General features: G+C 43.0%; 1 protein-coding gene across 4 annotated transcripts in view; it reads right to left on the bottom strand.

Annotated features, from left to right (window-relative positions):
- Positions 1-252: 252 nt before the first annotated feature.
- The window catches only part of DGLUCY (D-glutamate cyclase), a 59,317-nt gene continuing 41,810 nt past the window's right edge, over positions 253-17,759 (bottom strand). For all 4 annotated transcript variants that reach the window (XM_064151641.1, XM_064151647.1, XM_064151665.1 and 1 more), the window contains 4 exons: positions 13,976-14,124; positions 8,891-9,010; positions 7,015-7,166; positions 253-1,352 (listed from right to left, as the gene is read on the bottom strand). In XM_064151641.1, the coding sequence (XP_064007711.1) occupies positions 1,209-1,352; positions 7,015-7,166; positions 8,891-9,010; positions 13,976-14,124 (565 nt within the window). In that variant the 3' untranslated portion in view covers positions 253-1,208. The remainder of the gene's footprint in view (positions 1,353-7,014; positions 7,167-8,890; positions 9,011-13,975; positions 14,125-17,759) is intronic.

The following is a 17,759-nucleotide window of genomic DNA, read 5'->3' as shown; positions in this document are numbered from 1 at the left end:
GTCCACTCTCCTTTGTTTAAAAACAGTGTCTAAACACAAGTCCCTTTCTCATCCTGTTAAAGCACAATGGTTTGGTGCTCATTGCAAATACATCACCAGTACCTGAGAAGTACGGTGTCAAATATACCAAATATACTCTGTCCTCTCTGCTGTGAGGGCTGACAACTTAGAGAACTTCAGCCCTGGCACTCATCTGTAGTTCAAGTAAAATCTTGGCTTTAAATGACACAACACAGACACAATTCACAGCCATTTGTCATGTACTGGTTCAGTGCTATTAAGCCTTTCAGATACAATTTAATGTTGCTTCGCTTAGAATCAGGAGCTGAATCTATATGACTGGAAATCATCTAAACGTTCGCTTACCAATTTTACTTCATCCTGGATGCAAATGGTTTTGGTTGGGGTTCTTTTTCATTTCTTCTCATGTTTTAATTTCTAAGCATTCGTTTTTAATCACTATTTGTGGATGTAATTAATTTAATCTTAACAGTGAGTTACCCTGACATATCTGCTACCTTCCTAAATTACCCAGAAATGGACAAAAATATGTAAACGACAAACTACAAACCTGAAGGAGGCAAATGGTGTAGCCACCCTTTACACAGCAGCTCTGCAGCACTGCCCTCATTTTCATTAGCTCAGCTAAGCCTCTACACTTAAGCTCCTCACACTTCTCCAAACTATCCACTGCCATAAGAGAACAGTTTTAGAGGGGCCACAGGAAGAGTGCAAGGGAGCTGTATTTAACAACTTTCACTACTGTAACACCGGGTTTTTTTGTTTGACCTTCCCCTCTTCACTGCAGCTGCCTTCCCCACCACATGGTATTTTTAAATCCAGGCTGCTACAAGAGTTACTTCCTGTTACAGTTACAAGGTTAGCAAAACAGGAACGGCAATGCATTAATATTTCATTTTCATGAGAAGCTTTCTTTGTCAAAAACAGATCACCTCTTAGGGTATAATATAATTTAATATCCATTATCCATTACAGAATTACAGAAAAGAAAGGCAGACAGAATCATCTTGATGCTATCTTCTTCTTGCTTCACAGAGAAGATGTAAGGGTAAAAATGAATGGTTTTGTGCAGCAAAGACACCAGAGATGATAAGTTATCTTTTTCTGATCTTCTGTACCTTGTGAGAACCAAAGAGGTAAGAAGATAACATGGGAATGACTCTTGACAAAGAAATCATTAGAGCCAGTCATTGTTGCACTTCTTGCAGCAGCTTTTCAATCATAAGTGAGTGAGTGTTGTAAAAGGGCAGCCCATCCACTTCCATCTCCAGGCTGGCAGTTTTTCCACTACGGACCCCATGCCTCACAAGTATCTTCAGAAGTTCTTCTTCCTTAAAAAAACAAAGAAATATAATAGATTTTTTTTCTTTCCTTTTTAATCCTGGGAGAGACTAACCACAGCCTTGATATTTATTTTTATAGTAATTTGATGATACTCTTTTTCCCTTGTCCCAGAATGTATTCCTGAATGACATATATTCTCCACAATTCTCCAAACAGCACACTGTGTCAATTCAGAAAGATGAATTTTTTTTTGCCTAGTTTCGATATTGCACAAATCACAATCAGAGAAACCTCCACCCCCAAAAAATCTCAAAAAACTACCTGTCATTTCCCCACTGTAGCAGCTGGCTGCAGATATGTTTTTAAAGAAAAAGAAGCAAAGGGAAAGAGGATACATCAGGAAAAATGGTTACAGAGAGTACCTGAATAGGCTGCACAATCATTTTTATGTCCTACATCTTCTGTGATCTCAGCATGCCTTTTGCTCTCTGTCCTTTTCATTTATTACTTTTTCCCTTCTCTTTTCCCATACTGATGTCATGACAATTCTGGTTGCTTAGGAAAGGGATAGGGAAGAAAGAAAACCCTGAAACTGTTCTTCTTTGGATTCTCTGAACTACCATGTACTTTGTTTTAGAAGTGCAGCTCTGTTTTGGGTTTATACCAGTAGTTTTCTTACTTAACAGGAATGTAAGTACATAGAAAAGCATGTTCCAAGTTGATCTGTTGAAGTACAAAGAGGGAATCCTTGCCTGTGAGCTACTGGCAGTTAGCACTGTGAGGTGAAAAGATGGGATAAAATCAGCTCTGAAGAAACACTGATTGTATGAATGGTGAGATTAGAAGACCTAGTTTCAGCTGGGCATACGTGCACCATAAAGTGCTTTACTTTTCATTTGGCATTAAATGTACACAATAGGACTCCTACTGTCTTAGTATTTGCTATGAAGAGAATTTATTCCTCTCATCCTGTTAATAAAAATCTAGAAACATAAAAAAGAGCCTTGTAATGGCTTAGCTTCTCCTTGCCTCAACTGCATGGCGATTTGCATAAGCCTTTAAAGTAGTGCTGCACTACCTCTTCTTACCTTTATTTACTAGGAATGCCTTTCCTGGCATTTGCTGTACTGTTCTGTTTCCATTTGTGTAAGATTCTGCTTTGATGGAAACTGCTACAGAAGAAGCCCTGCCAGTGTCTTTAACAAATATTTCTATAGGTTTAAATAGTTCTTGTTTGATATTCCTAACAAATCCTTTATCTTCTGGACACAAATTAGTGGGGAAAAAAATCTGAAGTTAAAATGTTAGAGATTTTTATTTTGTAGGAAGACTCCCAAAGTGTAAAGAATTCAGTCTCTTTAGGTCTGAATTAAGGCACAATATGGTTGCATTTTACATAATGCAGTACATGACCAAAATACAGACATTTTGGAAAGAATTAAAGGATACCCTGCATGGTCAATTACCAGACAACTTTGTATCATTTGGTAACCTGCTTTCTGAATGCAATTTATAGATAAAGATTTGTCTAACATTTCCTGGTAATGCAGTTAGGTGCAACAAAATGAAACGAGGCCCTGGATTTCTATTAAAGAAAAGCTCTGCCTGGTTACATAGCGTCAGTCTTGACACCATGTAGCAATACAGCAATGATACAGCTATTTAAGGAAATTATCTGGATACAGTGGTAGCATAAAAAGTGCTACTTTATAAATGTACATCAGCTCATGTCATCTGAATGCTCGTATGTATATGAATGCAAATATCAGCACTTGATCTTTCTGCATGGGAGAGGTTTTTCTTAGCACAAAGTATCTATTTCCAAGGTGGTGAATCTTTCCAGCCACAGAAGAGATACCTGAATTGGATGCACAAAATTTAATTTCTAATTCGAATTTTCTCCTACATACTTACATGTTAGAGCTCTCTGATCTGCTTATTGGTGGAAAAAAAGCCTTGCTTGTTTAATACTATGTAACTGTGCTTGAGAAATACTCTATGATCAAATACTATTGTTTCCGTTTGTAACGAACATACTCTACACACGGCACACTTCCTTAGCTGTAACTGTGAGCAATTTGCTCACAGTATTTCTGTAGTAAATAATTATGTTAGGAATTAGGTAACCAGAAAAATAAGTTAATAGAAAGAGGATTTGTTCATTTGCACATTATTCATGGAAAAAAAACTCCCTATGAATGATAGAGCTAATAAAGAATACTAGAACATGTCACATCTTTATATACTGCTCATTTATAAAGTAATTGATATTCTTATAGGTCATAATTTCAAAACAAACACTATACAGATAATTTATTTCCATGAATAAAGACTTCAACAAAAGAACAACTGCTTGATAATTAAAATGGATGTGAGATGCAAGGAAATGCAGAGTTGACAGTAGGATGTTTAACATGAACTATGTTTCGATAGGTATGAATTAATGTATGTCTCTAGAGTCACTTCAGCATAAAAGTTCCATAAACCCCTGAAAAACCAACAATTATAGTTCAACTCCACAACTGAAAGGTGAGTAAATATTGTTTAGAGAAAACTGTTTCTTGCTCATCAAGTTCTGAGTAAGAAGCGAATGCTTTGCAGTGTCTCCTGGTAGCATGCATGTGCAGACTAATCCACACACTTAGAACAATCTCAGTATCAGTGGGAATGGAGAGCTCCACAGCTCTGAGGTTTCTTGCAGTGCAGTCACTGACACTGCTTGAACATCAGGCTGCAGAGACATAACTTTTGTGTTTCAGAGAAAGTCTTTGTGTAATAATGATGGTCTAGTTTTAATGGGAGAAATGCCTTTTTTGGGAAGAAAACTGAAATGCATTATAAGAAAGCTGTGTGGTGTTTGGGCACTCCTTCAGATCTCTTCATTACAGACAGAAGGATATAAACACCATGGTTGTGTATGTGTGGTGGTGCTCTTTATCTTACTGGGGCAATTATTATCACATTAAAAGAAGCTGAGTTGGGCCTAAAGTAGCCATATAAACATAAATGGTCTGAATCTTTCCATATTAATGGAGTGTGTGGATACTAATGTGTTCAATCTTCTGCACTGTTGACTGTTGTGTGGGTTGTAATTAATGATATCATATTGTCTTGCCAGACATTTTGTAACCTTCTCTCTTCCACAAAACTGTTTCCATTGATTTTATCTCCACAGATTTTAGTATTGCCCTTTCAGTAGCCCATTATTGGATCATTAGCAATATTCCCAGATGTACAGCTTCATAACATAAAAACAAGGATTTCCTGTACAGGACTATCATATTTAATTGTAGTATCTCCTTATCAGGAATTTTGATCATAACAGTTTCAGGATATATTAATTTAAAGAGCAAAACCAATGCATTAGAAGTAATTCATCTATTTTTGGGAAAGACTGCACTGAAAGGTGCATATGCTTTGTTACATCAAAGTGACTCTATGGCTGTGTTAAGTGCTGGAATTAGTTTCAGTTTTATGACACTTAGACAAGAAATTAAAATGGCAAGAACTAAAAGAAAAACAAAAGGACAACCTCCTCTATCTCTAAAAGAGAAGCTTTCTTGGAATTTCATGCAGAATGTACTGTCACCTCAGGGGAAAAGCTCCATGCTTGTGGGCAGTACCTATGGTAGACAGATTACATTTTGCATAACATTCTTAGAATTCACAAACTTAGTGGCTTTATACTCTGCCAATAAAACCAAAGTCCCTAAGTTATTAAAAATATGGAAGAAAACTTACTTGATCATTGAGCTTTTTTTTTTTAAACACTGCCAAGTTAAAAATAGAGCCACATGCTTAGCAGGATGAGCACAGATCACAGTCATTTCTCACCCCTCTCAGTTATTTTCCTTTTCTCAGTCTGAAACCTTTGCATTCCCAGAATATCACACTGTTCAGAGCTGCATTAGTCAAAACACATTTAAAATATTCAGCTGCAAGTCTTTCTTTGATTTAGGAACATTCAAAACTAATTACAGAGTCCAATGGGATGGCGTTCAATAGCTCCAAGTGCAGGGTGCTGCACTTTGGCCACAACAACCCCATGCAGAGATACAGGCTGGGGTCGGAGTGGCTGGAGAGCAGCCAGACAGAGAGGGATCTGGGGGTGCTGATTGATACCCGCCTGAACATGAGCCAGCAGTATGCCCATGTGGCCAAGAGAGCCAGTGGCATCCTGGCCTGCATCAGGAATGGTGTGGTCAGCAGGAGCAGGGAGGTCATTCTGCCCCTGTACTCTGCACTGGTTAGACCACACCTTGAGTCCTGTGTTCAGTTCTGGGCCCCCCAGTTTAGCAGGGACACTGAGATGCTCGAGTGTGCCCAGAGAAGGGCGATGAGGCTGGGGAGAGGCCTTGAGCACAGCCCTACGAGGAGAGGCTGAGGGAGCTGGGATTGTTTAGCCTGGAGAAGAGGAGGCTCAGGGGAGATCTTATTGCTGTCTACAACTACCTGAGGGGAGGTTGTGGCCAGGAGGAGGTTGCTCTCTTCTCTCAGGTGGCAGGCACCAGAACAAGAGGACACAGCCTCAGGCTGTGCCAGGGGAAATTTAGGCTGGAGGTGAGGAGAAAGTTCTTCACTGAGAGAGTCATTGGACACTGGAATGGGCTGCCCGGGGAGGTGGTGGAGTCTCCATCCCTGGAGCTGTTCAAGGCAGGATTGGACGTGGCACTTGGTGCCATGGTCTGGCCTTGAGCTCTGTGGTAAAGGGTTGGACTTGATGATCTGTGAGGTCTCTTCCAACCTTGGTGATACTGTGATACTGTGAAAAGGTGGAAAGATCAGAAACATGGAGTGGTTTCTGTGTCTTTCCATTTTAGAAGAGAGACACCTAAAGGAGGCTACAAGAGTGATTTATAAAACCATTAAGGCTGTTATGGAAGCGGCCAGGGCATTTTAATCCCTGTATCACAATACAAGGCTTTCTTGCACTGTCTGTGTGACTGTTGCACTATCCTGTGCTTGAAGTCACAGTGCACGAGTAGATTAATTTTTGAGGTTTTATATATTCAATCTGTCTTGCATTCTTTGGGGAAAATGTTAATTATGGCATGACTGCTTGTTCACCAGGGATTCCCAAAAGTTACTGAAAGACAATGTGAAAGTAAACTACTGGGTCCAGTTCTGGGCCCCTCAATTCAAGAGAGATGTTGAGGTGCTGGAAGGTGTCCAGAGAAGGGCAACAAAGCTGGTGAAGGGCCTGGAACACAAACCCTATGAGGGGAGGCTGAGGGAGCTGGAGGTGTGCAGCCTGGAGAAGAGGAGGCTCAGGGGTGACCTCATTGCTGTCTACAACTGCCTGAAGGGAGGTTGTTGCCAGGTGGGGGGTGGCCTCTTCTCCCAGGCAACCATCAACAGAACAAGGGGACACAGTCTCAAGTTGTGCCGGGGTAGGTATAGGCTGGATGTTAGGAGGAAGTTCCTCCCAGAGAGAGTGATTGGCATTGGAATGGGCTGCCCAGGGAGGTGGTGGAGGCACCGTCCCTGGAGGTGTTCAAGAAAAGCCTGGATGAGGCACTTAGTGCCATGGTCTGGTTGACTGGCTAGGGCTGGGTGCTAGGTTGGACTGGCTGAGCTTGGAGGTCTCTTCCAACCTGCTTGATTCTATGATTCTATACTGAAGTGGAATAGGCAGAATTTAGCAATTGGTAGCTGATTCCACCTACATGTCACGAGCAAGTCACACTTCCTTAGCCCTGCAGAGTTTACCTTGGTAACTGAGGGAAGTGCTGGAAGCCAGGTCGTCTTCTTATCTAAGTGCGGAAACCCAACAGCTTTCTTCAGATAGCGGCCATGGATTTCACAAGTGTTGAGAATATACAGAGCACAAGCTATGGCATAGCCTCCCCAGTTAGAGACTCCTGGAAAAGAAAGGCACACCACGAAATCACCTTGTAAAAATCCCCAACAATGGTAACCTGCACCTGTCATTGGGCATGTACAACTGAGTCTCAGCTATTCATGGTGAAACAGAAGGTGGATAGGAACGAACTATTGACATGGATCTGGACTACTTATGTCAGAAACACATCATTGCTTCACCTACTACAGTGGTTTTGCAAGTTTTCATCTACCTTAGTTTGTGGCTTTTCTTTCCAACAAAGCAAAAGCCTTGGTGGGCATCTTCTATAACACAATTCATCTTGGCTTAACATGAAGTCTATGAACTGTGAGGAGCTGTGCTACAGCTCACAGTCTTTTGCTTTTAACCGCACAGAGCAAGAGATTTTAACAAAGTATCCTAAGACAGGCAATCTGGTTTCAGATTTGATGAGAGCATGCTGTACTATTCTAGAGAATCTCTTCTTGGTCCCAAATGATGACTGTCCTAGGCTGAGAACTACAGGGTTCAAAAAATCTTCTGGGGACTAGAAGACTGTTATTCAATCCCATAATTCTGCAATCTCTTTGTAAACTCATGCCCTGTGTTAAGCAGGAGCCACTTTATTGGACAAACAGGTAAGTAGTAGGCCTGTTTTGGAGCCTCCAGAGGCTCGTGTTTAGGCCTATGGATGGCGAAGGCATTGGCAGGGTGGGCTGTTTGGGGGGGGGGGGAGGGGGGAGGATTGGAGCCCTGGGGATTATAGATTTAGTTTTGGTCTGGGGGAAAATTCAGAGGGGTTTTCCATGACTGTTGCATCTGCTTCTGCAATTTCTTTTCTGTATCTGTCCTAATACAATTCTGTGTTTTTTCTCCACTTCTCTCTCGGCTCTCTTTAAAATCCACGACAAGAGTTTGGCTATTTTATAAGATTTGAAGCTACAGTGAAACATAATTGTCTCTGTCCTGATGTAAGTATCATATAACCCACCCCCAACATTCTAATGTAGTTAATATGCCTATTTTTTTCTGTACAGTGTTATCAAATCAGTCCACATTCTGGTTTGACAGCTTGTCAGTCAAGACTGTACTGGAGATTGTTAGAACGGAAAGCTGCTGTGAGAAGGTAGCCTTCTCTGCTGCCCAGACACTCAGAATAGCAACATTTTCAAAACCTCTGAAGTTGTTTTAGTGCTTGTAGGTTTCCACGCTTAAAGATGTCTAAACCTACACCTCACTTCCCTTGTGTAGGATCTGAGTGCAACATTTGCTTTCAAAGGGGGAAAAAAACATCCCCAAATTGCCCAAGCAGCCATCATAGATACATATAGCCATAAGAAATCTATTTAATTATCACCACACTCTCGCTCACTGCAAATTTTATCTTGTGCTATTTAAGAGGTTAGTGTGTAAGAGAATTTGAAGTATACCATTCAACTTTTATTATACTGAAAATTTGTGTGTGCAAAGACATTTAATTTCCAACATCGGTCTACTCTGCAGTCTGCCTTGTTACTTTAAGATGTGATATTCCAAGAATATTCAGGACTTGTCCACCTGTTTCCAATTCAATGCACTTCCTTCACAACGCATCTTCAGTTTCCTGACGTCCCTGATGGAGCTGTAGTTGCTTAACCACTCATAACTCAGGGATAGACCTGTTTAGTTGCTTGCACAAAGAAAGGGCCTATATATTGGAAAGATGTTTTCTTGTCAATTTTCAAACATCAACAGTGCTTCCATCCCCACCAAAAAATTCCTTACCAGCCACAACAGCAAAATCAGCTTCGACATCACAAGCTATAACATCTCCATTTTTAATGTGCTTCTTTACAGCATCTTTTACTTTGCCCATTCCCAATTCATTTCCTCCATCTCCAACACCTATATTAAAAGATAAAAAGTCCAAATTATTAGTCCACATTAGCCCAAAATATAACTATCAATCCATTTAGAAAGCATCCAGTGTCTTTCTCTGAGATACTGTAAGAGTTCATAGCTCCATATGAGATAGTTTATTCTTTTCCATCAAAAATGTCTAACACCAGAAGACTGTGAATGAAATAGCTGAAAGCATCACCTATCATATGTCAACTTGTAGGTGTATATGTGTAATATAAGCTGCACTGGTGCAGCCAAAGAAATAAAAAATATCAAGTGCCCATGAACTGCAGACAGAGTTAAGACAGAAGACTTTGCATACAGAAGGCTTTAAAGTAGTGTTCTATATGATGCATGATCATAGCAGCAGAAAGAGAGGAGGAAGACAGACAAAAAAAGAAATGTGAGAAATTAGCCTGTGGTTCTGCAATTAAGCATAGGAAACTTTGGTTTCTTTAAAGTTGTAATTAATAAAAGAGACTAAAATTTGCAATTATTGCAGAAAGATGAGCAAAAATATACATAAGAACTTTGGCAGAAGTAGGACTTAGTGCAGTAGTTGTTTCATAATATCATTCTACCACTGTCTACAACCCCCAGATTAGGAGTGACATTGAGATGCTTGAGCGTGTCCAGAGAAGGGCGACGAGGCTGGGGAGAGGCCTTGAGCACAGCCCTACGAGGAGAGGCTGAGGGAGCTGGGATTGGTTAGCCTGGAGAAGAGGAGGCTCAGGGGAGACCTTATTGCTGTCTACAAGTACCTGAGGGGAGGTTGTGGCCAGGAGGAGGTTGCTCTCTGCTCTCAGGTGGCCAGCACCAGAACAAGAGGACACAGCCTCAGGCTGTGCCAGGGGAAATTTAGGCTGGAGGTGAGGAGAAAGTTCTTCACTGAGAGAGTCATTGGACACTGGAATGGGCTGCCCGGGGAGGTGGTGGAGTCGCCGTCCCTGGGGCTGTTCAAGGCAGGATTGGAGGTGGCACTTGGTGCCATGGTCTAGCCTTGAGCTCTGTGGTAAAGGGTTGGACTTGATGATCTATGAGGTCTCTTGCAACCCTGATGTTACTGTGATACTGTAACTCTGTGTACTATCAATGTTTTAACTTTTTTCTAGTTATTTATGAAGGTTTTTTGGGTTTTTGGATTTTTTTTTAATGTGCTCATTTAGTTGGGGTGTAAGGCCTTTGTTTTTGCTGGTCAAGAAGAAACAGTATGTATGTATTTCAGTGATTTCAGTAAAATAAGTGGGACCTATGTAATTTCAGGAAAATTCCAGGCAACTCTGTGTTTGAGACATAAAATTGTTACATATAAGGCCTTTGTTTTTGCTGGTCAAGAAGAAACAGTATGTATCAACCAGTCCAACCCAGGGCATCACCTTTCCTTGAAGAGGTTATGCAGAAAGAACATGGGCTTGAAACAGATCCAAGACATTAAGAGTACTTGTTATATCTGCAAACTCCAACCTCTGTGAGCAACTTTCCATCAAAGCTTTTTGCCATTTAGGACTAAGTGCACTAAATGGAAGATGGGATTTATTTAACTTTCACATCCCTTGAGCACCATCTTGGTAGCAAGGCACAATCTGGACTTTTACTCACATATCTCCTTTTCCTTCTGAGCTAATTAGTTGGAGCTTGCCCCCTACCTGTGTGTCTGAGGTGCTATTTATATCTTTGTGATAGAGTTGATTTGATGGGATCTTAATAGCAACTGCAAATGGCTTGGAAATAATGGTCATCAAAACAGTAAGAAAATCACTCTCCACTGTCCTCTACCTTTCCATCAGCAGAGTGAAGCAAGTATGGAATCAAGTGCTATCACTGGCTTCATCGCCTTAAACTTATGCAGCATACATTCCTTGCTTCTATTCTTGATTTATGGGGAGCATAATAGTGTGAAGCTTTTACTGAAGATGGGCTTGATGGAGAAATTAGTACTTCAAGACCTTATTGTCCTGCTCTGGCAGGGGAGTTGGACTCAATGATCTCCTTGGGTCCCTTCCAACCCCTAACATCCTGTGATCCTGTGTATGTATTTCAGTGATTTCAGTAAAATCAGTGAGACCTATGTAATCTCAGGAACATTCCAGGCAACTCTGTGTTAGAGACATAAAATCGTTGCATATCATTCAGAGGTTTGAAGCTAAGGGTAATACATAAACTAGATGCTTACATGAAAGCTGGATAGTACCTCTATATTGTATTAAACCAAAACAAACCCAAGCAAACAAACAAACCCACCACAAAAAAATCCATTATTTAAAGGGAAATAGACATTTCTTGCCTGTTAGCTTGAACACATCACAGAAAAACTCTAGTTAACATCCGTGAAACAGAACAGTGAAGAGCTTCAAGTCCTCACTGCCACATTACTGTGTCTGAATTTGCAATGTGTCTGTGCTCTAATGCATAGCATGTGTTACCTGAGAGAAATTACAGTATTTATCATTTATATTTCAAGCCCTGGAAACTGGTGAAGCTAACACTTTTTAGTAACTGCATAAACATCTCACATAAGCCTGTACCAAATTTCTTCCTTAAGTGACATTGAAAGTTATTTCTCAACATCAATTATTTATTGAACTCCTTAGGTCTATATAGTCAAAGAGAGTGTGAGTGACATAAAACTGACATGAAAGGATTTATCCTGGGAAGGCTCACCTTTTTTCTTATCTGCTTTAATAACCTGTTCAGATTTGTTTAGGTGTTGGGATTTAATGGTGCTGTCTAAAATCTGTTTGTTGGTAGCACTTTTGAAAGAGGTAGTGACAATAAGGATGCCTCTATCAGCATACAAAAACAGAGTGGCTACTACTCTGCTGTGAGGTTCCACACAGCAGTTTGATTTTTTTTTTTCTTATAGACAAAATATTATTTTAAAATACTAAAATGAATTCTTGTCCTCTGAAGATCATCAGCAATTTCTTTAATGCTGATCTTTGCTTAGGGTTTTTTTCTATCAGCCTTGCTTCGCTTTTGTCTTTGTTGAAATCGTGGTTATGCAATGAATAGATCTGTTGCTGTGAATGGATCCCATTAGTATTACACTGGGAAGAAAAGAACACCTCACTGAAAAATCTCCTGCGCCATCTGTTTTCTTCTTCGACATATTGGCAGAGGACTACATTTTACTGTAGATTTCCACTGCCAGAGTCACCTTACAAAACAAAACCATCCACATGGGAACCAGTCAGCTAGACTTCTTTTAAAGTCAGCAGAGAGAAGTATAGAATCAACCAGGTTGGAAGAGACCTCCAAGATCATCCAGTCCAACCTAGCACCCAGCCCTATGCAGTCAACCAGACCATGGCACTAAGTGCCTCATCCAGTCTCTTCTTGAAGACCCCCAGGGACGGTGCCTCCACCACCTCCCTGGGCAGCCCATTCCAATGCCAATCACTCCCTCTGGGAAGAACTTCCTGCTAACATCCAGCCTAGACCTACCCCCTTCAAACATTCAGTTCACCTTGCCCCAAGGCAGACATTTCAAATCTAGGTGCCTGAAAATAGACACGCTAACCCCTCCTCTCCTAAAGGCCTGAGTGCTTTCTGTGCAGAGGAGACACAGCTCTGTTGTCTTCTCCGTGCAGGTTTTCCCTGACTGCACTGCTTTCTGACACTCCTTTCATGTCAGCCTTCTGTGCTAAAAAGCATTTGTATGAAAGCAAAGGAAGTGTGACCGCATGTCCCGGAGCCTCTCCCTCCGAGGTTTGAATGGGAGGGGCAAGGTGCAAAACGCCTGTTCCGCGCCCTGCAGGCGTGAAGCGGGAGAGCAAAGGGCCCTCGCAGCAGGAGGGGTGCCCCGCGCAGTGCCCGCGCAGGTGATTGGCTGTGACCCAGGCAGCGCCGACTCTGCTCTTGGGCCAGGGCACTTCCTGCCTGGGGGGTTCCCGCCTTACAGTTCTCCCCGGCCCGGATGGTGCCTGCAGAGAGTCTCCAGCTCAAACTCCTGAGGGACCGGGCCTCGTCCCTCCTTAGGATGGCTCCCCACCATCAGCACCCTTTGTGCAAGCTAACGAGCCTCGGATGTCTTTGGAAAGAGGGCGAGCTGACGAGCGTCTGGAGCGCCCTTTCTCTCAGGCGGCCTGGCTCACCTGTGAGTAGCGACTGACTGCATCAGGAGCAGTGTGGCCAGCAGGACAAGGGAGGTTATTCTTGTGCTCAGCACTGGTCAGGCCACACCTTGAGTGCTGTGTCCAGTTCTGGGCCCCTCAATTCAAGAGAGATGTTGAGGTGCTGGAACATGTCCAGAAGGGCAACGAAGCTGGTGAGGGGCCTGGAACACAAACCCTGTGAGGAGAGGCTGAGGGAGCTGGGGGTGTGCAGCCTGCAGAAGAGGAGACTCAGGGCAGACCTCATTGCTGTCTACAACTACCTGAAGGGGCATTGTAGCCAGGTGGGGTTGGCCTCTTCTGCCAGGCAACCAGCAATAGAACAAGGGGACACAGTCTCAAGTTGTGCCAGGGTAGGTATAGGCTGGATGTTAGGAGGAAGTTCTTCCCAGAGAGAGTGATTGGCATTGGAATGGGCTGCCCAGGGAGGTGGTGGAGGCACCGTCCCTGGAGGTGTTCAAGCAAAGCCTGTCTGAGGCACTTAGTGCCATGGTCTGGTTGACTGGCTAGGGCTGGGTGCTAGGTTGGACTGGATGATCTTGGAGGTCTCTTCCAACCTGGTTGATTCTATGATTCTGATGTATAGGTAATACCCACATCTGGGCTTGTTTTTTTTGCCTTTAAATAGCTGTAAAATCAACTCCTTCACTTTTTTTCATCTGTGAGAACCTTTCAACAGAAACTTGTAATTTTTCTCCTACCATGGTCTCTTTAAATTTAACCCAGAACAGACAGCAAGCAGTTATTCAGCAGCTCCCTCCTGCTTCCTTTTGCTTCCAGTAAGAGTTCCTGTTCTGTGCTTCTGTTATTTCTGAGTATGTAACACAGAGGCACACACACACACACACACACATACCTGTAGTTGTGACTCCTGGAATGGTTTGTGCAGCTAAAAATAGTTCATCTATGGGATCAACAAGGTGTTTAATGTTAACTTTCCTGGCGTTGTAATAGTTGCCATCAGCAGCCATCCCAGCACGCTCTATTGCTACCAGGTGATCAAATCTGGTCAGAGATAAGTGATAAAACAGAAAAGAGGAGTCACAGCTGTGATTCTCATGTAACACACTCTTCTTCTGGCTGCCTCTCCTGTTGTTCTTGTTCCTGCTTTGTAACACTTGGATACTGCTTTGTTGTTTCTGAACATAGTTCTCTACAGTCTGTTTTCAAAGGTTAGTCAGTTTCTTTCTATCTTTAGTGCAACTGCCTCATTCTATGTTTGCCACTGAAAAATGAGTGAGTTCCTGAGATACTTCTAACCAGCAGTCCTTTGGGGCAGCCACTGGGCCTTGCTCTGTTTCATGTTAAAATACTTAATACGATATAAGATATGAGTCTCTGTTTTCAAAGAAGACCACAAAGTGGCAAATTAATGATAATCTAAATCTTAAAGTACACAGCTTGGCAAATACTCATTTGTTTCATGTTAGACTCTGTGTTTTCAAAGAAAACAAAAAGGTTGCAAATCAGTGACAACCTAAATCCTTGTTTGTGCGTGTCTCTGTTTAAAGAGCACTGCAAATGTTCATTTGTTTCTAGTTAGGCAGGTTTTTTTGTTTGGGTCTTTAGATTTGTAGGCGTTTGGTTCTATGTCTGTGGCTATTTCACTAGTTATGAAAGGAGACAGATGTACTGCAGACCTCCCATGTTTTACGAGGAACTTTAGTATTCAGTACTGTATGCTGCAATTAAGTTATTTTGTTTCTGTTTCTTCAATTTTACTGAATTACTTCATGGGTTTTTTTGTAGGCAGCTATACAGTGACTCCAGAGACCTTAAGCAGGTTAGTTGTCTAACACTTCTTTTGGCTTTTTGGGACTGTGGGATCAATTGAAGTAGAAACTGGTGGTAATTTTATTTTGCATATCTATAAAATAAATTTTTAAAACAATACAAAAGTAGTTTAAAACAGTACCTAAAAAATTATGACAGTATTGCACATACTATAACAGCATATAATTATAGAGCATACACTGACCTGTGGAAAGAAATGTGAATTGAATAAGTTGATGAAGCAAATATCAGGAGGAAAGAACTTTTTCATAAACAAACTGAAAGCAACACTAACATTAAAATTCTTTACAAGGAAAGATCAATAAGGATGAAGAATTTATGCCTACTTAAAGGCAAAGTAAGTTGCCTGCCATGTAATGAAATGTACGGGCAGCTAGCCAGCAAATTCTGTGGTACGTTAACCCTAATCACACACTTTGTATGGCTCTGAATTCTTGTCCAACTCTGTATACTCAGCAAGGCATACACAAGCAGTTCAAATCAATATTAAGAAGTGCATGCCTACATCTATAATTTTTCCTAAGGACAACAGGATGCTCACTTTGATGTTATTGCAAGCATGTGTTTTATTAAATCAGATTCTCCAGTTGTCAGATTTGAGGCAAAGTTCTAGAAAGCTAACACCCTCCAAAATTCTTTTCCTGTTTCCTTTACTGCTTCTCCTTTCTGATTTTCTCACTGATTTCAAAATGAGTAAAATGATAGATTTATATTGCATGTGTATATCTGTATCTATGCAATAAAAAACACTTTTATAAATTTATCAACGCTAAAAGGAAGGGCAAGAAGAGCCTCCACTCCTTACTGGACCGGGAGGGGAACACTATAACTGATGATGAAGCAAAGGCAGAGGTCCTGAATGCCTTCTTCGCCTCAGTTTTCAACAGTAAGGAGAGAGGAGGAGGAGGCAAATGGCCTCTTAAACTGGGGGATGGGGTCGGGGAGCAGTGTGTTCCCCTGGAAATTCATGAGGAATTAGTTCAGGACCTGCTGAGCCACCTGGACACCCACAAGTCCATGGGACCAGATGGGATCCATCCCAGGGTGCTGAGAGAGCTGGCAGCTGAGCTGGCCAAGCCACTCTCCATCATTTTCCAGCAGTCCTGGCTCACCGGAGAGGTCCCAGGAGACTGGAAAATGGCCAACGTGGTCCCCATCCACAAAAAGGGTCGGATGGAGGAACCTGGGAACTACAGACCCGTCAGCCTGACCTCAGTGCCAGGGAAACTGATGGAGCAGGTTCTCTTGGGGCCAATAACTGCGCACCTGAGGGATGGCAAGGATCTCAGGTCCAGTCAGCATGGGTTTAGGAAGGGCAGATCCTGCCTTTCTAACCTGATCTCCTTCTATGATCAGGTGACCCGCTTGGTGGATGTGGGGAGGCCTGTGGATGTGGTCTATCTGGACTTCAGCAAGGCCTTTGACACTGTCCCCCACAGCAAACTGCTGGCTAAGCTGTCAGCCCGCGGCTTGGATGGTAACACTCTGTGCTGGGTTAGGAACTGGCTGGAGGGCCGGACCCAGAGAGTGGTGGTGAATGGTGCCACATCCAGCTGGCGGCCAGTCACTAGTGGTGTCCCTCAGGGATCAGTGCTGGGCCCCATCCTCTTTAACATCTTCATAGATGATCTGGATGAGGGCATCGAGTCAGTCATCAGCAAGTTTGCAGATGACACTAAGCTGGGGGCAGATGTGACTGAGCTGGAGGGCAGAAGGGCTCTGCAGCGGGACCTTGACCGCCTGGACAGATGGGCAGAGGCCAATGGGATGGGGTTCAATAGCTCAAAGTGCAGGGTGCTGCACTTTGGCCACAACAACCCCATGCAGAGATACAGGCTGGGGTCGGAGTGGCTGGAGAGCAGCCAGACAGAGAGGGATCTGGGGGTACTGATTGATACCCGCCTGAACATGAGCCAGCAGTGTGCCCAGGTGGCCAAGAGAGCCAGTGGCATCCTGGCCTGCATCAGGAGTGGTGTGGTCAGCAGGAGCAGGGAGGTCATTCTGCCCCTGTACTCTGCACTGGTCAGACCACACCTCGAGTACTGCGTTCAGTTCTGGGCCCCCCAGTTTAGGAAGGACATTGAGATGCTTGAGCGTGTCCAGAGAAGGGCGACGAGGCTGGTGAGAGGCCTCGAGCACAAGCCCTACGAGGAGAGGCTTAGGGAGCTGGGGTTGTTTAGCCTGGAGAAGAGGAGGCTCAGGGGTGACCTTATTGCTGTCTACAACTACCTGAAGGGTGGTTGTGGCCAGGAGGAGGTTGCTCTCTTCTCTCAGGTGGCCAGCTCCAGAACAAGAGGACACAGCCTCAGGCTGCGCCAGGGGAAATTTCGGCTTGAGGTGAGGAGAAAGTTCTTCACTGAGAGAGTCATTGGGCACTGGAATGGGCTGCCTGGGGAGGTGGTGGAGTCGTCGTCCCTGGGGCAGTTCAAGGCAAGGTTGGATGTGGCACTTGGTGCCATGGTCTAGCCTTGGGCACTGTGGTAAAGGGTTGGACTTGATGATCTGTGAGGTCTCTTCCAACCTTGGTGATACTGTGTGTGTGATACTGTGTGATACTGTGTAATAACTGCACTGCTGTTAGAAAAATGTTGAAGGAAAAGAGATGTTGAAATACAAAGCATCACTTCTTCTTTTGGGCTCCAGAAATGCATAATTGCAGAATAACATGGAATTCTGTACTTTGTGTGCTCCAATACCAGTGTTTGCCTTCCAAGTTGGTTTTGTTCATTCCAAATCTGAAGGATTTTCATAGAATCATAGAATCAACCAGGTTGGAAGAGACCTCCAAGATCATCCAGTCCAACCTATCACCCTGCCCTAACCAATCAACTAGACCATGGCACTAA

The sequence above is a fragment of the Pogoniulus pusillus genome, chromosome 1 (assembly GCF_015220805.1).
Source record: "Pogoniulus pusillus isolate bPogPus1 chromosome 1, bPogPus1.pri, whole genome shotgun sequence".
Classification (NCBI taxonomy): Eukaryota; Metazoa; Chordata; class Aves; order Piciformes; family Lybiidae; genus Pogoniulus; species Pogoniulus pusillus.
The sequence above is the reverse complement of the archived record's forward strand: the minus strand, read 5'-3'. Positions and strand labels throughout refer to the sequence as shown.